Source organism: Styela clava, chromosome 9 (genome assembly GCF_964204865.1).
Source record: "Styela clava chromosome 9, kaStyClav1.hap1.2, whole genome shotgun sequence".
Classification (NCBI taxonomy): domain Eukaryota; kingdom Metazoa; phylum Chordata; class Ascidiacea; order Stolidobranchia; family Styelidae; genus Styela; species Styela clava.
In genome coordinates, this window is record NC_135258.1 from 9,134,257 (window position 1) to 9,154,520 (window position 20,264).

General features: G+C 31.2%; 1 protein-coding gene across 1 annotated transcript in view; it reads left to right on the top strand.

Annotated features, from left to right (window-relative positions):
* The window catches only part of LOC120339858 (dedicator of cytokinesis protein 1-like), a 41,451-nt gene continuing 21,187 nt past the window's right edge, over window positions 1-20,264 (top strand). The window contains exons 1-22 of the mRNA XM_078116435.1: window positions 1-244; window positions 2,186-2,313; window positions 2,674-2,732; window positions 3,588-3,684; window positions 4,780-5,019; window positions 5,476-5,594; window positions 6,560-6,655; window positions 7,618-7,699; window positions 8,233-8,296; window positions 8,858-9,017; window positions 9,799-9,881; window positions 10,367-10,530; window positions 10,896-10,982; window positions 12,841-12,939; window positions 13,442-13,618; window positions 14,298-14,490; window positions 14,737-14,834; window positions 15,138-15,218; window positions 15,664-15,764; window positions 16,390-16,524; window positions 16,979-17,084; window positions 17,726-17,796. Of these exons, the coding sequence (XP_077972561.1) occupies window positions 205-244; window positions 2,186-2,313; window positions 2,674-2,732; window positions 3,588-3,684; window positions 4,780-5,019; window positions 5,476-5,594; window positions 6,560-6,655; window positions 7,618-7,699; window positions 8,233-8,296; window positions 8,858-9,017; window positions 9,799-9,881; window positions 10,367-10,530; window positions 10,896-10,982; window positions 12,841-12,939; window positions 13,442-13,618; window positions 14,298-14,490; window positions 14,737-14,834; window positions 15,138-15,218; window positions 15,664-15,764; window positions 16,390-16,524; window positions 16,979-17,084; window positions 17,726-17,796 (2,480 nt within the window). The 5' untranslated portion in view covers window positions 1-204. The remainder of the gene's footprint in view (window positions 245-2,185; window positions 2,314-2,673; window positions 2,733-3,587; window positions 3,685-4,779; window positions 5,020-5,475; window positions 5,595-6,559; window positions 6,656-7,617; window positions 7,700-8,232; window positions 8,297-8,857; window positions 9,018-9,798; window positions 9,882-10,366; window positions 10,531-10,895; window positions 10,983-12,840; window positions 12,940-13,441; window positions 13,619-14,297; window positions 14,491-14,736; window positions 14,835-15,137; window positions 15,219-15,663; window positions 15,765-16,389; window positions 16,525-16,978; window positions 17,085-17,725; window positions 17,797-20,264) is intronic.

Here is a 20,264-nt window from a genome sequence, read left to right on the forward strand (position 1 = left end):
ATTTGTGCATTTTTTCAGTGTATTTTACTCGGTAATACTGTAATAAAACCTTTAAAGTGTTTGGACGTTTTCGTTGTCTCTGTGATGCGTGTACCATGAAAAGTGCATTATTGCAGGAGTGAACAATTTCAGATTTTGTCAATGCTCAGCGGAAAGCATTTACTTATCTGGATTTTCAACTAAATTTGAGGATTAAAACACAAGATGCCTTGGATACCTTCGGCAAAAGATAAATATGGAGTTGGTATGTATCAATTTTTATTTAATCACGACGGTGTTTATAGAGTGGAGCTTTAAATCATAGATTTGAAGTGATAGGACATGTAGGATTTGACTTTGGAGCGCAGTCTAAAAAATAACTGATTCCTGAATTCGGGCAATACTGCAATAAATAATATTTACATTTGGACACGAATTACTGAATTACATCAGTCTGACAGTACAAATACCGGGACTTTCTAGATATTTAATAAGATCAATTACAGCATTATAACGATAATGCGATCCCATTTTTAACCATAATATTTGGAAGTTTTGCAAAAAAAACGCGATTTCTGTAACATGATGACTGACGCTCATTGCAATTGATTTAAATTATGATCTAGACCAGTGCTCCGCAACCTTTTTTAAATGCGGCACACTTATAAAACTTGCCAAATTTGACACCACAACAAACGAAAAATACAAGGTGTAACTTTGTTTTATGTTCATATAACAATGAGAGATTTGTGGTTGTTTTAATGAGCACAATCGCTCTATATTAAGATCATTGCGTGACGCGCAATCAATTTTGCAACACGATAACTAGCTTCTAATGCTTCTTCGGAGACTGTAAAAGACGACTTCACAGAGCACCATTGATTCTTATTTTGACTTGACGACCACTGGAAATAATTTATATTCTTGCGTGCATGAACGGCATGTATCATATTTAAGTTGCGCATAAGTTTACTTGGAAACATTGCTTCATTTTAAAGTTGCTCTCCCCAAATAACCCAGACTTGTTTTGGAGCATCTCCGTTACCACAGCAAGAAAATCCATATTTGACGTAATCTTCCCCCTATTTCCTTTTGACAATTATTTTTTTTTTCCAACGTTGCTTGTGCTAGGTACAATATGTTGCTCAGTATCCGCTGTTTTTTCTAAAAATTTATCCATTTTGCTAAACTTTAACGTTCCTTGACTTTTTTAATCAAAGTCCACTGGGCACTGATTCTGCAAACTCACACTTTATTTATATTCGATTACTACACATGCTATGTTTTAGCCTCGACAATAGACTTTACAATATACATGCTTGACATATAGGCCTACTCCTTGTTACGTCACAAATGCACAGTGGGGGGTGTCAGGAATTTGAATTGGTGTCGCTCAAGCTAACGTAAAAGCAGGTTAACTTTATGTTAGTAGAGTGATAGACTAACGCAAAATTAACAAAGGATAAAAAATAATTTGTAAAAAGAAGAGAAAAGGTGCAATTTCGTGCGGCACACCTGGCATCGTCTCGCGGCACATCGGTCGCGGAGCACTGATCTAGACAAGCTGTTGGACCAGACGCCCTCATTTCAGAGACAAATAAAGTGTTTTATTTAACCAATCCCTACTGCAAACTGAGTTGCGCCATGATGAAATCTAGGAAATCTTTAAATGGATCAATTGAAAAAAAATTAATTCCATTCAGATAGAGTTTATGATAAGTTTATGATAGCGCGTAATGCAGACCCTCGTTTCTGATGCAAATTGCGTGTTTGTTTTATAAATCTAAATATCGAGGACATTCTTGGAATCTGAGACTGTATCACACAAGTTTACATCAATGTCTGAGAGCTATAAACCAATCTGAAAAGAGCCAATCGGTTGCGCTGATGTCCCATGTTAGGATTGACTTATTAGTGTTGCGGCAAACATACACGGATATAACGTGGTTACCCCCATTGATACCTCTTGTTTTTATATATTGATATATCGAGACAGACTGTTCTCAAAGTAGGCAGGTAAATCATAATAAAAGTTGATTTTTTGTGGTGATACTTTTCTGTAGAGCTTCTAATTTTAGCAACGTTAACATATTTCTCTCCACCGAATGGTGACTTAATATCTATATTGCATAATCTTATTTAATTTGTTCATATTGATTTTTATCTACTTGTGAAATCTTATCTGAATCTGAATTATATCTTTCAGCGGTTTACAACTACAGAAATGGTAATAAAATGCATCTAAATTTATCGGTTGGCGATCCTGTGCATATAAGAGAAGAATTTGAAGGATTGTGGTACAAGGGATGTCACAACCATGATAAATCTATAACGGTAGATTTTTTTTATACAACATTTTCATGCCATTACTTTGAACAAAGCTCTTTAACAGCAGTTACTGATACCTAAGGATTTACTTATTTTGGAAAGACAGAATCTTAATTAATAATTGCTGTAACCACCAAGCCATTGCCTGTTTCTAATTAAAAATGTGATATAAATGAAATATTTTATGTTTTTTTAAGTCCTAAATATGAATAATATACAATTTGCTGTAACCTTACATCAACAACACTTTCATACTCATAAATAAATTGGAGAAGTTCCAAAGGTCCCAAGTTCATAGTAATTGAACAAATGAATCCATTGTATCAAGACAATTTACCTTTGCTAATCGGCATTTCAATCTTGCAGGGTATTTTTCCATGCAGTTACATTCATATTAAAGAAGCAGTGGTGGAACATCGAGGGAGGTAATTCAACTTTACAATTTGTCTACTTTTGCGGATTACATTCAAATGGTTTAAAGTCTTATCATTGAATATTGAAATTTTTTCCATTTGGAATTAATGTAAATCGATTTTCTCTAAGACAGGTTTAATATTCAGGACACCATGGATAGAAAAAGTAAGCTTCATATATATGGATCATTTTGTTAAATTGTTGGAGTTGTGGAAAAAACATTCTTCTCCTGTTAACCAATGGAAAGCATAGGCATAGACAAATTCATTCCAAATTCTCAGTACTTGAAGATGGCTGAAACCACTAGAAGGCTTTTTTTAAATTTGATCGTGGTGTTCAATGTTTCACCCAAGATTTGTTGTTCCATTCTAATTCATGAGAAAACTTATACCATTGACATTATTTTATTGCCTTGTTGTCCATATACTTTTGTCTTTTTTTTTTATGTTATTTTCAAAGTTCTGCACCTACGATTGTAAAAGTGGAAATTTATGAGATAATACAGATTTCAAAGCTAAATATTTACTATCGTGAATACAATAAGCAAAATATTTTTCAATATAGTATATCGAACATATGTATACTGAAAGCATGCATGAATCATCTCTATTTAATATACATTGGCCTATAATGTAATTGTTGATTTTCTTATTTTATAATCAGTGGTGAAAAACTTTTGTTGTAGCCAATTTCATGTCTTAAAATGGCGATTTTTGAAATAGGCTACTTTAAATTTTAAATACTATATTAAATGATTTACAAACAAGTCTTATAATAAATTGCTTTGTTTAGCTCCAATGGATTTTTCATTTAATAATTTTGCTTGCGGTAAGCTTTGTTAATATCTGCATTGTTTCCTCTTTCAGCAAAAATGAAACTGTGAGTTGCAAGGAGCCTCCCGTTGTACAGGAGATGACTCATGTTTTGAGAGAATGGGGAACAATGTGCAAAGATATATACAAGGTATTAGGAAGGATTATGGAATTGTTTTTTGTTTATCATGATTCACATTCTATAGAATGCTGATGCAACACGATTATTTTTGAATTGAGTACTTTATTATGATTGTAGTGTCACCTATTAATATTTACATTAAGACTAGTTTTACTCCAATAAAATTTTGCAATACTGTCTCAAATTTTTTGTTATTTGGTCTCCCTATTATGAGTTATCTCTTTAATAGTAAACTGAAATTAGCATCTCTGTGGACTATGGCGTTGTTTTAATATTCTTTACTGAATCTCCTAATGGTTTACAGAAGCTTTTGGCACTTTTAATCATACTCTACCACCTATTCATAACTTTATGATGCTCTTCAGTTTTATTTATGGAATTTAGTGTTATATTCGCTGACGCTTGATTATTCAAGATATTCGTTTCAAACAAGACAGGAAGCCACAGATATCTAACATTACGAAATGAGCTACTATCTTATTGCAAGAATCTTGTAACCTATGCCTTCCCAATTTACTACACACTGGGTGAGGTGATGAGCATGACACTTGATCCCAAGATGTGTAACCTGCGATGCCAACTGACGCTTTATTTAACCACTGGGCTGTCTCGTCCAATAATAGGGCCAAAAGCTTCATCTTGAGTATAAAAATCACTGATATGCTCTTACATTTTATCAAATTGAGCTGGTACTTTTCTGACTGCTCATTTTCAACCTCCTCATTGAAATTGCTATTCGAATTTTTTTTTTCTGATTTGTTGAAATGCTTGGAACCCTCATTGGGCTAAGTGGTATAAATACGCATGCCATCACACCTCTACATGGGTTATCAGGATCGAATTATATGGGGGGCTAATTGGATTGCTCGACCTCTCACGCTGTAGATTGGTTTATGTTTACCGCTGGTTGGTTACGACTCAGTCTGCCATCAAGTTCATACGCCTGAAACGAATAATTAATTTTATAACCGGCTTGGATTGGTAACCGAACGAGAGTTCTTGGTACTCCATGTGAATAAGTCATCTTATCGGATTTCCTCTTCCCTTGAATGAACATGAAAATCAATTTTATCTTATTTAATTTTATTTTTCTTTATTTTACAGTCGAACAAAAATCACAAATTACTCACTCGTATTCGAGGTATGCTTCAACAATTGATCAATATTCGAAGGAGTATTGTATCAGGAACAATGCCTGCTGATGAACTTGCAACAATAAAAAAACAAGTAGCAGATATGATTGATTTTGGAAACAGAATTCTTGACCTTGATCTGATCGTTCGAAACGAAAATCGTGAACCAATCGATGTGAATAATTTGAGCACGGTTGAAATTTATACCATGGTGAGTCTTTACGAATTGAGTGCATGAGAGGAGGTAATTAACTGAAATCCTCTTTCTTTAATGTTATATGAGTATGTGATTGTGTAGAATCGAGTTCTCTTGTCACTCTGCATAAGCTATTATGCAATAGTAAGTGCGCTGAATAGTGTGTCGTGACACTATTGGTGAAATTTTTTAAACTGCTTTAAAGTCTTTGTTGTTAAACTAAGGATTATCACTTAATAATACAGCCAAATATTATACAATCAGTACAGATATATTAGCTTGCAAAGCAACCATGCTGCAATCCTCAGAAGCAAGCAGTCAAGCACATACAAAATCAGTGAAGCGTGAAAGAATAACAATACAGTACACCTACAGTTCTGTTTTGCTACTACTTAGAACTAATTCCTTAATGGAATTATATTTCTGAATGAAAAACTAAGAACTTTGTAAATGAATTTTTTTGCATTTTAGTACTCTGAATCTGCACAAAGAATCCAACGTAAAATTGCTGAAGAAGATTTTCATCGAAAGGGTAAAAACAATGAAGTCGTTGAAGTACAAGATCCAATGTCATCTTCTCATGTTCATAGGTAAGTGTGATAATTTGTTATATTTGCTTACTTCATACCATTTGACTAAAATTATACATAATATGTACTTTCAAGTAATCACCAACGTAATCATTTGAGTATCAAACAGGCCGTGAAGTACGTGCTTTTTAATATTGAAGTAGACCTGAGTCCTATATTTGAACTCTCTAAAACTAGGTAGTGGTGAATGTGAACAAGCGTACCAAGCTGACTGGCCACTGAGCCCGCCCCAAACTCTGCTTATTAAAGTCTAAATTGAATTCATCGTAGTTGGAATATGGAAATCTATATTCTTGGCAATTTCAAAAAGCATTAAGTTAACTAAGCACTATGAATAGGCAATAAAAAAGGCTTACCAAAATTTTTGCTAATAAAATTTACTTTCCCTGACTCAAAATTATTGTCTACCTTGCAGATGAGCCAAAGTCGTTTTTCAAATGGCTCAGATTTTGGGGTGGAGCGTCTGAGTTTTGTTCATTGCATGGTGGTGATGTTAAAGCAACTATTTATAAAGCGAGAAAATATTTGTCTAACATTTTAGCACAAATATAGCAAATATAAACCTAAGCTTCAATGGTAACGCTGAACTAAATCAGTGAAATTAAGTCTTCCCCAACTGGGATAATGTATAAGATAATAATTGATGATTTACACAGCATATCTCAAAAATGATTGATACATGATAAAATAGGTAATTTATTTTGGACACTCTAACAATACAAAAAATGACAACACAAAGGGCAGAAAAATTTTTAATTTTAAAATAGGCTTCAATTATGTAAGTTTGTCGGCATTGTGAACATAATTTGACTATTTATTATTTTACAACTTTTTAATGTTCAAACTAGCATACAATAAAGTTCCTTCTTTCTTAATCTGTATATATTACTTTTATTTGTTTTTGTGGTTTCAACAACAAACAAACGCTATCAGACGATCTCTATTTATGTCTCTTTACTTGACAGCTTGTTTGTAACAGTCAAGAATTTTGTTTGTCGAATTGGCGAAGAAGCTGATGTTTTTATGTCCCTCTATGATGGAAAAAGCCATAGCTTCATCAGGTCTGTCTATGGTCATTTTATATTTTGTTTGCTCAGAACAAAGCTTCTGGTAAGCAGTCTTTGATATGATAGGAATGGTTAAAATTGTGTAATTTACTATTCTGAATACATTTAGCAGTTTTAGAATTATATAAGTCACGTTCACGATTATTTTGTCCGAATTATTGTAAATTCATAGACATTAAATTTCACAATGCAGAATGTTTGACTTAAACATTGTTTTAATTAGCATTCTCTTATTAGCTGTTTAGGAAGTAAAACTACTTCATTTTTTTGTGTGACCATATTACGTCAAACACTCAAGATAACAAATTTTGAAATTAAAATCTAAATTTTTCCTAAAATCAAGTTTTACCTACGGTACCTATATCGAATATAGTCATTTTCAAATGTGTTTAAGTTTAATTTCGTTTTTTACATCCCTAGATCCACTATGTATATAATGGTGATACGTTTATCAGTACACACAACTCATTACACCCTTAGTTTAGTCGACAGTTTATTGTGTGAGATTAATTCAGCTGAAATAAGCAGATCTCGGATTTGAGATTTTCATCTCGATTGTTTCTGTGTCTGCGGAATCTCTCATCACATGAGTTAGTCTTTTGCATAAGTAATTATTTATTCAAGACTGGTTATAAAAATGTTATACTTTTAATGGTATAATAAACCATGGTCTATACTTGAATCATCAGGTAGTGAAATTGCTATAAAATGTCTAGACGAATTTCATATAAATGCACATTTATTAAGGAGTCAGTTTGGCTATTTTGTATGTTTTACTATAAGCTTGGTAGCAAACACTTGCAATTATTTTTTTTTTTTTCAATTCCAATTTTCTATTTTTCACAAATAATAAATTAATTTACTATTTGTGTGACTTTTTAGACATTTTTGAACAGCATGTGCTTGTATTGTATTTCTGAAAAAACTCAAAGTTAATCATTCTCATTTATTTTTAGTGAAAATTATCTCGTGAGATGGGGAAGTCAAGGATTGCCAAGAAATTTGGAAATGTTAAATAATCTGAAATGTTTATTTACGGTATGATGAATTTCATTTGTTGATTAATATCGAAAAGTTTTAATACTGATATCCATCCTCATCAATATCTAGTATGAGTTGGACTCTGTATCACAATCAGGATTCAAAATTTGGCATATTTTACTGCAGTCCTTTTTCTAAGTCATCATATTCTGCCATCAGAGTCAAAATTTATTTTGAATTTCCCGATATCAGAAATTCGAATTTCATAAACTTAAAAAGCATGAGTTTACTAAACGTAACAGTATATTAAGGAAGTGCCAAAGTTTTCTTTATTAATTTTGGTTTTATTGTAATTCAGAGCTGGGGTCAAGGGTCAAACTTTTCTAAGGAATCGAAACCAAATATTTTTCAATCCCCAGTCTGAGTCTATTGTTTTTTTTTATTGTTTTTTTGATGAATCCACATCCCTGCCTGTATCGCAGAGCCCAGATTTCAAAATATTTTTTATTTTATCTATTGCTTTATATCCCCTGCGAGTTATAAGTCAACAAATTCTATATTTCTATTCTGTTCTGAATATTATATTTCAGGATCTTGGCAGCAAGGATATGTCCAGAGAAAAAATCTATTTGGTTTGTCAGATTGTGCGAATAGGTAAGTTGGAAATATTATTAGAAATATATTCTCTTTCATTTTAAGATAGTAATCTTATACCTTTTTTTATGTATTTCTTATCTCCTTTGAGCATTCCAATTAGGGATTTTCTGAAAATATAGTTCTAATGAAATTTCAAGAATATGGAAGTTCTGAAAAATTTATTGTTTGAATACAGATAATCAAATTTATTATTATTTTTCGTTTACTTTGCTACTATTGCAAATTTGCAATAAAGTCCTGATTTATGTCAAAATTTCATGACGCAATGTTTTATGATAATTTAACGCATAACGCAATAATTTATGAAATATCATGAATTTTATGCAAAATGAATGTGAATAAAATATTTTAATTGGAAGTTCACTACAAGAAAAAATTTCAGAATGTTAAAAAACTTAAAATATCCATTTTGGATGAATTTCTGGCGTCAATTTGTTCTTAATATCTGTCATTATCAATATCTCACATTATTCATTTTCTATTTTATTAAAATTTCTATTTGGCTATCTATAAGCATACAATAATAAATAAAGGCTATTGTTTGATTTTATTCCTTAGGGAGAATGGAACTAAAAGATTTGAAATCTGAATCAGACAGAAAACGTTACACAAATAGCTTAAGAAGGGCATTCGGTATCGCAGTGATGGATGTCACTAATATTGTCAAAGGAATTGAAGAAAGAGATGAAGACAAACAAACTTTTATTCCTTTCGTGCAGTGAGTATATTTTTCTTGTTCTTGTGTGTACAAATCGAAACATAACTCATAATGGTGAAGGCTGTTGAGAAAATGAGGAAAACGTGTACTTTTGACTACTTGAGTAATTTTTTTTTTGTTCTGTTTTGTCAGTTTTATGTTTTACAAATTGACTACTTTAACTCAAAAGAGAGCAAAAAATGAGAAAATGTGTATTTTGTTATTTAGACTCCTGTAACTTTTTATCGGTATACTTCGGTGAATATTACTTGATGATTAGTTTTTCATGATGGCTTGGCTTGCTTATTCCTATTTCAACTATTAATAATGCTAAATCTGGTTTAAAAATTTTTTTTTTCTATATTTTCTCCCTCTTACTTTGACACATCAAGTGTTGGTCTTGCAAATATATTGCAGGGAAAGGGCAAATATCAAGTTTTGCAATTTTCCCGCATTTGTAACAGTAAGAAAAAGGCACTTTTTTCTTTTAAAACTAAATAAGCTTTAAAAAATGTGAGCTGCTCAGCTCCATTATATATTATCAGTTAAAATTCTTTTTCAAATTTCTGGTATTTGCTCATCTGTCTCCTAACATATCAAAAGAATGTTCAAGTTGTTACAAATTTGAACTGCATAGCTTAAATTTTGTATCGTATTTTTAGTCTGCAAAATTTTTGATCAAGCATAGCTGAAAGAATCAAATGTTTTTAATAATATATTTTTGGAATATCACAGTTGCTCATTATTTTTGTATTATAAGCCTTCTCTGTTTCTCACTTCTTTTGTTTTATTTTATTCTCAGAGTGACTGGAGAGAATGAAAATCTTCATCAACTCATCATGAGAACAATTAGTTCAAGAAGTGAATTCAACCATAAGGGACAAGGTAAATTGTTTTTAAGACGATCTAGAATATTAAATATTTTTACCTGAATTTTGTTTCTGGTATCCAGATAAATGTTTAGGCTTATACAAATTCTATCATGTTAAATTTTACAAAAAAAAAATTATTTTGGTGACTTACCAACTTACATTATATTTGGTATTTCTAAACTTGTTTTTCTTTGGAAATGATTTGATATTGTTGTCCATTTATATACAGCCGATATGTCTATTTCATTGTTGTTTATTGATTTTTGTTTCGCGTTGTCTAAACAAAATTGATGCATAGAAATTTTATGTATTCGTATTTTTGGTCTCCACAACTGAGTGACTGCTGTCTATTATCTAACAATATGTAATAATCTAATATTTATAGAAGGAATGAAATCTACTTGTCCTGATACAGCATTGCCTTCTCAATCTATTCCAAATAGCCATATTTGACTAAAATAAAAAATATAGTCATCAATTTTGTACATTTTATTCCAGGGCTTTGGGTGTCAATGAAAATGCTACATGCTGATTTGAAGACTGCACAGAGGGATTACCAACATCTCATCGATAAAACTACGGCTGTTGCTAGAAAAATGGGATTTCCAGAAGTTATTATGCCTGGTGACATCAGGAATGATTTATATGTAACTCTGATTCAGGTAGATAAATAAAATGTCAAAAATTGAATAATTTAATATCTCAAATATGTTCTTTAAAAATAGAAAAATCCTCAGTTATATGAAATGCAAATCTTGTATGAATTTAAAAATAGATAAATTTTAGGTGAAGTATTACAACCAATTATAAAATAAAAAATACAATAGTCTTCTGGATAAAAGACCATTTTTATATACTGAAATCGATTAGTCTATTCGTTGTGATTTTTTCGTCTTCTGAACAAATAAAATCACTTTATTATTGTAAATGTGTTGGGAGAATAAATTAAAATTTTAATTCAATTTATCTGAATGCAAAAATTAATAAGATAACTTTTTTAATGAATATCATTATTTGATCATTCCAGGGTGACTTTGAAAAAGGCTCAAAAACAGCTCACAAGAATGTTGAGGTCACCGTTTCTGTATGTGGTAAGAGTGGAGAAGTCATCCCTGTAAGTTTGATTTTATCTGCAAATATCATGTTTTGAACTACATTTGTACATCTTCCCTTTGTAACTTACAATTTGTTATATCGCCTAATAGTTTAAGTCAGGGCTTCCCAACGTGGTTCAGGTGAATCTCCTGGGATATTAAATGAGTTTATTTTATTAAAGTTGTTGCACTTTTCATATGTTGTTGAAGAAACGGAAAAATTTGAATTAACCTATCATAGCTACATTAAAAAAGTGATTTGAATTCCGTAATTACAGCAAAATCGTTTACGTAATAATACCGTAATTGTAATAGTTTAACTACACATTGGCACTTGCCGATTTCTCTAGTCATAAAAGTATGGAATCAAGATGACACGTGTTGCAAGCATCGTGGTACATTTAAATTTCTTGAATATGCTGTTACTAGGTGAAGGAAATGAAACAGAAAAATAGCTCTATGCCAATCAGAAACAACAAAAATGTACAATTCCGTTATAATAAATAGATATCATTTGCGAAAAACGATTAATATGAACATTGTTTCTTATTAATTTTTGAATAAATCTGAATGTTTTTCATACTTTGTTGCGACGTTGACCAAGAACGTTTTTATAATTCGAAAATTTTGTTTTATTTTTTCTGCTGTCGTCTGTTATGCTTTTATTTTTGCTTATAATTTAATACCGCCAACTTTAAACTGAACGATATTGTAATCAACGACGCCAGGATAACAATGAAATCCGCGATGAATATTGGATACTAAATAAAATTTTAAAGCTATCTTATTCGCTCGAAATTGCAGGAAATACAAAAAAATATCATTATTCTCAGTCACTATCGAAACTGAGGATGAAAACATGCTTTTAGGTTTATTGCCGAGGACGCCCGGACTATCTTGACTATGTTGAAATATTCGATAATACTTGTAAAATGTTTTCAATCAAAACGTCCTCGACGTCTTATAAGTACCGGTACTTCAAGCCGGCGCTGATAAATCATCTCATGTCAGCTGTAATTTATTGTCGCGCCACATTGGAATGACTTCAATTACGATAAAACATAAAATAATTGCGCGATATTTTTATAATCACTGAAAACGATATTCGAAGGTTGCGATATTCGATAAAATTAAATTCCAATTGAACATCCCAGAATATGCCACTGCTTGTAATACGATTACGAGTTATTTGTCGAAATTATTCTTTACATAATTTCAAATTTGCAGACGTAACTGAAAATATATTCCATAAACCTGTAAAATACGCGCAAGCCTAGATTATATTTAAAATTGGAATCGAAATGAATGCAAACTTGGTTTACCCGGACCGAACAAAATAGTAGACTCGGCATGCCATACTGCCTGGCAGTCCAAAGTTTAATATGATAATAATACTGAGGACACTAAAATTAAATAGTTAATATTAAAGATAACAAGTGATTTAACTTGGCTATTTCCAATAAACACTTGGGATTCATCAAATTTAGGTGTCCACATCTAAAAAAAGGTTGGGAAACCCTGGTTTAAGTGGTACCGGTATGTTAGAAATGTTGTTTATTAGACCAAAATTTATAGAATAAGATTTTTATATTTATCCTGGGTAAATGAAAGTTGATTGGACGACCTAATCATATCACAAACCATGGCCTCTTGTCAAATTTTCGGTCTATATCTAGTATGAGAATAGTTTATTTGTTTCAGATGTATAACTTCTTTCTTGTAACTTTTTCAAAGCTTAATAATATTTCACTCCTTGTGAGTAAACAGTTTAACAATATATAGTTTTCTTCTTAGGTTGAGTCATTGCGTGTGTAACATACTAGGCTAGACTGGTGCAAATTGTTTTATAACTTTACATTTTTATTCTTCGACCCTCAGATTGTAGTAAGCATGGGCGTTGGAGAAGATCCAATGAGTGAACATAGATCTTGTATTTATTATCAAAGCAGACAACCAAGATGGGGAGAAATTGTCAAGGTACTTTCAATTTGGATATTCAATCCATAATAAGACTATATAGTTGATTAGAGCAGCACATCCCTAGCTACTGCTCATTTCAAAATAAGAGGAAATTCAAATTTGATTATATGGCAAACTATGATTGCTCTTTCATTCACCAGATTTTGTCAGATATGGAGAAAGTTAGCCAGTAAATTGTTTTAATGGACTTAACGATCCTTTCGCACATGATATTTGGGTCAGGGTAGTTGGGAGGTGGATTGATATGTATGTTCCTAATTCTGAGTATGATGTGGCAATGATCAAGCCTTACAAGATCGAATATGTATCAATGTCTTGTTGTTACAGATTATATCAAAAATGGACCTATGAAACACCCAAAACACCTCAAATCACTGCTGTTAAGCAAACAGCAAAGTTGAAACGAAATCGATATTAGAAATTTTATAAAATGAAAACTCATGCCATTTCTTGATATAACTCCAAACTGTAAACGACTGTTTTTTATATCTTATTTTAGATCCAAGTTCCGATCGAAGATTTGAGAAACGCTCATCTTCGGTTCACGTTCAGACATAGATCAACTATGCAAAATAAAGACACAAACGAAAAAGATTACGGGCTGTCTTTCATTAAGTTAATGAGAGAAGAAGGAACAACATTAAAAGATGGAATTCATAATCTCGTTGTTTACAAAGTTGGTATTTATTGATTGTTTTAAAGAAAATATTTTAATTAAAAAATATTTTGTGGCGTATTGTTTTATATAGAAAGATAAAACAATCATGCATATTTCTCTGAGTAAAGTTACATGAAACAGTAGAAAATTGCTTTTGGCATACATAGCTATTGCAAATCAGAAAAAATGATCAAAAAGAAGTTTATAGTACTATAATAGGCTGCTGTAGATCAAATGTTGTGTGATGGTTTTACACGGATTTAAAAAAAATAGATTTTACATTCACCATACTTTATTAGTAAATTTTGTAACCTGTCTTCTTAATCCTTATTCTATAGCTATTTAACGAATATTGATTGATGAGAGTACTCGATAAAATGTATTGAACAGCAGGTTCTTTCTCCTTGTCTACTCCCCACTCCGGTTCTGTATGTGGTCGTTGCTACAAGGATGCTTGAACAAGAGAGTATGAAAGTGATAAATGAGATTACCATGAGTTCTTTTCATAAAATACAATTGTACTTGCCATTTTGTGGAAATAGATTCCATTATTCCTATTATTATGAATTTAAACATAATTTTAGAGCTTTTTTAAAAAATCTATCTATTCTAAGACAGACATGGCTAGTCTGAAGCAAGGCTTGATTTTTGAGTAATATACAAAAGTAAGCCAATTACATTCTATGCTACTTTTTAGCTTGAGACACGAAGATTGGACAACGGAAAATATCTCACTCTCCCAGCGACCAGAGAAGAACTCGATACTCATACAAAACAAGTTAAAACTTCTGGTGGTCATCAAAGATATCCTCGTGTCGAGGGATTTATTCTGAGCAAAGATAACTTCCAAATTACGACACTCGTCTGTTCAACCAAACTAACTCAAAATGGTAAATAGACTTGTTTTGTGTTTTGTACTTCAAGTTAGCGTTGCTCACAGCTATAAAAAGTAAAGTATTTAACTCAAAAATTTTTTTTCAAATTATAAGTATAATTAAGAATATTTTCAACTGAAATATCGACCAAGAATATTTGTTGAATATTTGGGAGACCTGCATTTCCAACATAGTCCAGACCAATTTGGTAAACGAGAACTACTTTTTTCTTATTTCGAATATTCTAATTTCTATTATTAGTTGATCTACTTGGTCTCTTGAAATGGAGAGTCAACAGTACAGATTTGAAGAAAAATTTAGAAGCATTAATGAAAGTTGGTGGTGAAGAAATTGTCAAGGTATTCATTACTTGATTTTTGGGATGAATGTTTTGAAGATTTTACGATTTTGACTCCAGAGCTGCTTTATTTGTATATATTATAAATACATTATGAAGTAGAAATATAGTTTAACAAAAAGCACTCAAATAAACCTAAATCCATGCCATTGATTGTCGTTCTACGTAACCAACTATTTAGCCTTCTTTTGGGCTGGAGGATTCACAATATTTGAATTCTATAATATTTCAATAATATTTCATACCAGTACCACTGACTATTCTACTTTTAGAACATAATTCATTATTATTTATTATTTTTCAGTTTCTTCAAGATACATTGGATACTTTATTCAACATTCTGATGGAAGTAAATGATTATGATACTCTGGTCTTCGATGCTCTTGTAAGATATATTATATACTTTCTTACTGATCATGTAATGTTAGCTAGAATATAATATCAACTTATGAATTGCCTTCAAGAAATTTACCACATATTTTACAAAATAGTGACTTTCTGCCAATGTTAGTAATCATTTCATTTTTGTTTAGTGTTATTCTTCACTGTTAATGTCACCATTTTTTTTTCAATACTTTCTATAGCTATATTTCTCGCACTCACTCAACACTCGTTTAGAGTGTTGTAAAACGCATTATATAAAAAGTAAAGACTATTGTACTACCATGATCTACTTAGTTATTTCAATCAAACTTTTGATGTAATTACTCATGATAGAGATATCTGTGGGATAAATGATATAAAAAATTTTATTGGTTTTTGAGTGTTTATTTGCATTCTGTATGATTCTGTAACTTTTCAGTTTTCTTACTTTATTATTCTTTTTCCAGATTCATATAATATCATTGATTGCAGAAAAGAAGTTTTTTCATTTCTTCGCTGTATTAGATTCATACATTTGCGAACATTTCAGTGCAGCTCTTGCTTATCAGTAAGTCAATTATTTTATTTCTATTTTTCCATTTTTTCTAAGGCAATTTGATTATGTTGAAATCGCAGATTAAAGGTATTGGATCGATCCTGGGCTAACGAGTCAGTATGGGAGTTTTGTAGCCAAAGTAGTATTTTCAAACTCCCTTGGTTTTTTGTCTTTTAATGGTGCTGAAAGAAGTTGAAAATTTTTGACAAAAGCTCAGAAATCATCAAACTTGCTAAACGTTTTTAAAAATCTAATAAAATGGACCAAAGTTTTTTCATCAAAATTTGATTATTTTGAAAGTTTGGAGCTCAATGTCAAAATCAAAATATTTGACTATGTCTGTGTCAAAATATTCTCAAACCTTCTTTTTACCTCGGAATTTCAGTCAATTGTAAATTTTTTTGAGAGTCCAACCCTGATGCGTATGCCCATCGCCTGCCCTGAGAAATATAATAGCTTTTTATTCGTATACGTATAAGTATACTCCAAACAAGGCTTTTTACAAGCAGCCGCTGCTAAGAAACAACTGCAATGTCTGCAACTGCTTTTCCTCTGCTTTGTTTGGAGCAAAGCTATGAAATTTCTCGTAATAATAAATATTATTGAAATAAATTTTGTGATTTTTATTATTTTATAGGAAACTAATCAAAGAATTAGTTCGAAGTTTCAACGGTGTCGAAGATATCAACAACAAAGATCAACTGCAGAAAACTATAAAAGCTCTTGAATATGTTTTCAAATTTATCGTTCGATCAAGGGAACTTTTCGAACAGTAAGATTTAGATATTTTTCTGGTTAGAAGCGAACCTTTGAATGGTTCTGCATATCGATATTCCTATTAGATGTGTTGTTTATTATTTGAAGATATATCTTTTTTAACTCCTTCTCGAGATATTTCAAATTTTCAGCATATGATAGTACTATCGCATTTTCTATCTGAGGATTTATAATATAAAGTATTTTGAATAATGCTTAAATAAAGCTTAATGCTAAACAATTTTTATGGGACAATATGAGTGTTTGTCATCTGAATTTAGAGAAAACCTTCGCAAGATTTGAGCAATACTCATAGCCATCAGATCACTTTGTGTGACAAATTTTTGAAATATTTGAATTAAATTCATGTTCTGTTTTTTTCATTATTTGTGTTGTCTTCACCCTGGTTATGTTTCACCATACATTCCTTTCATATTAAAACCTTTTTTTAATGTCACACATTGTTTTAGATTCAACGACCAAAGCCGAGATAAATTTGAAAGCGAGGTTCGTCTTGTCTTCAAAGCAATTAATAAATTGATGGTGCACAAGGAAAATCATCTACTCGTTCCACAGGTAACTGCTTTACAATTTTTTTTTTAACGATATTGAGTAACGTTAAATTAAATGTTTTACACAAGTTGTAAATAGTGATGACCGAATTCGAATCAAATAATTCACCTTTTCTTTTTCCCTTTTTTCAATTTGTATACATTCTAAATTAATATTTTGAATATAAAATATCACAAACATTCGAGAGAGAAATTTTGTAAAAGTCATTGTAAATTTGAAATCTCAATTTTGTATTACAGATTAGTATAGTTAAACATCGTTTTGCTTGATTTGCTATTTTTTACAGTGTCAGAAGTTAAATGAAGTCTATGTTTTATCATATTATCGGATGTCAAATGCTTGAAATGATAAGTTTCCAAATAAAAATATTATGAATTTCTTCCGAAAATCGTATATGTGCATTCCTCAGAAATAGGCATGAAGATCCGGTTCTTATTACAAAGAAGATTGATCATGACCTTATCCAGTCAATTGTCAAATCAAATTTTATTCCTCCAACAATATTCTCATTTGTCTTTCAATAATTGTTTTATTGGAACCGCCATGGCACATATATTTGTCTATGCCGGTATGATATTAAAGACGAAATGAAACCTTTATCAAAATTGTCATCAATAAATTATCTTATCTGATTCTTATTTCAGGGTTTAGCAATGAAGCATTTACCAACTGTAATTGAAGATATCACGACTGTTTTTGAGCCAAGAGGTTTAAGGTAAAATTATTTTATATTTTATGTACGTCCCATTTTTTGCCTGTATGTATGGATGTTTATTTGCCTCAATAAATAATAAAGGAATAAGGGTACATGTTCGAAGTTATGTTAACCTAAAACACAATGAATATTCCTTTAGGCTTCGAATTCCTTGTTTCATTGGCTAAGCAGCACAAAATCAAAATTTTAGCAACCGCTCACACAGTTTTTTCAACTCGAACACTTTTTAGGTGCTTTATGAACATTACCTCATTCTTGTGGTTTTGCCATCTATATGTCAGTTTTTAGTTGTGTTCCGAAATTTAGGTACGAACCAAATAACTGAATTTTCATTTTGTCTTCTAAGAAGATTTTGGTTTAGTCCCGAAAAAGCTGCGATAGATTAGACTAAAATTATCCATCAGTATTTTCAAATGTCAGTTTGTTAATTATTTTGAATTAAAATGGTGTTTAATGATAATGAACATGTAAACAATTTTGAGCGCAATCTGACAAAAACCTTCTCCAAATAAGCATCAAAAATGTTGGCAATAGTGAAGTATAGAAAGAAATTTCCTGAGGACATACGTTGTGTGATGTGTCCCTCTAATAAACTATAAAGACCAGTCTGACTGCTTCGTCGCAAATTTAAATCAAAATAATATACATAAGACCATTAGAGAGAGAATTTTTGTCTCATATTACAATTTTTGGAAAAATTTGCTCATTTTGAGCTCCATTTTATTCGTGTCCTATTTGCCCAAGGCAGTGTCACGATGGGAATATTGACTCAATTGACTGGTGGTATTCTGACTGTGTGTGTGCGTGCTCGCTCATACAGAAATTAACGCCTGACTGCACTAATCTCGTGAGGCAGACAGGAAACATGTTAGCGCGGCAGGTTTAAATTTATTCGATCTACTAACTTTAATGTTTATATAGAGATGCATCTTGTATGCATAGGAAATTGTTGCGGTTGATTGGGCAAATGAAATTTGGAGTTTTTCAAGGATTATATCTAGGTTATGTTTTAAGTAAGTTTAGAGAAGAAATAAATGAAGACTTATAATATGGCTTGAAATGTGCTCATACCTTGAGTAATGTCAGTATTTAGGTAGTGTTGATATGTGGACATAGTAAAGTGCAGATAAATTTAGGAATTATTTTTCTGGTGTTAGTCGAAGGATACAATAACATAGTTTTTAAAACAACTTTTTTTTGGGGTTAAGTATTATGAATTTGGGACAGTTTTTGGTTTAAATTTTCCTGTTAATTAAAGAAATACTCTGATAACATTTAGTTGTATGAAGTCACATATTTATGTAGATTTATTTATTATGTATATTTATGTACATGATTTTTTAATGAGGGGCAATTAAAGTCTGGTCTATAATTATGCAATGTTTCAGAATTGAAATACAAAATTACAAAAATATGCCCAATATCAAGACTTGATAACTGTACCAAAGACAATTCTTTTTGAAGACTTTTTGTACAAATTTCAATAAACGTAATGCTTATTACTAAAACAGATGAATAATCACAATTTTGAAACGTGTTATGAGTTCTAATAAAGTAATATTCATCACAATTATTTTTTTTTTACCTTTTGCTTATTTTTAAAGATCTCAGTAGCGTTTGTTTAGATTATTACTGTAGTTAGTTATCGTGTAATAGTTAGCTGTAGACAATGGATCCAAAAACTCCAAGACTTGAGATCTTTTCTTCAAGAAAAACAATGAACACTCCGAGAAAGACTCCAAAAGTAGTCGTATTACCGTCCAAAAAATTAGTAGTCAGAACTCCGTCCAAGCGTAAAATTCTGTCCACATTGAATGGTAATCCTACACCGAGGAAAAAACGACCCACAAGTTTCGGACTCGACCTTTTTAAATCGATTGAACGATCCTTGGGAAAAAAGAAAATGCCAGAACAAAGCAGGTTCTCATTTAAAACACATTTGATTTCATTATTAAAATATGTTTTTGGTTCATACCAAACTAGAGATATTCAAAGGCAGTAAATCTCGAACTTCCATGGGCCGTGGCCCTCTTCCAAAGACTCTCAGCACTTGTGGCCCTCTGCTCTCTTATAAAAAATAACCAGTTTTGCTTCTAACATGAATCTCCGAGTTATCTTATGCATCACAGCAAATAATAATTTGTTAATTCTTAATTTTAAGGAAGGGTTCAAATATTCTATTTTTTAATCTCTACTGTGCAGAAGACAAATCATAACTCATTTGAAATTATATCAAACCCAACGAATTAATGATGTTCATAACTAGAGACGTTCTAGCTAAATCATTTATCGATTTGATTTGAATTTAATTATATTTGAATCATGATTATTCAATTTTCAAATCTCCACCATCTCTACCAGAGTGTATTAAATTCCAAAGGCGGTGCTCAACTTAGAAGATTCAGGTTGTCTTTCTACGATATAGACTGCTTTCACGGAGCCTTATTCGGAGTGGAATATGTGTGAAA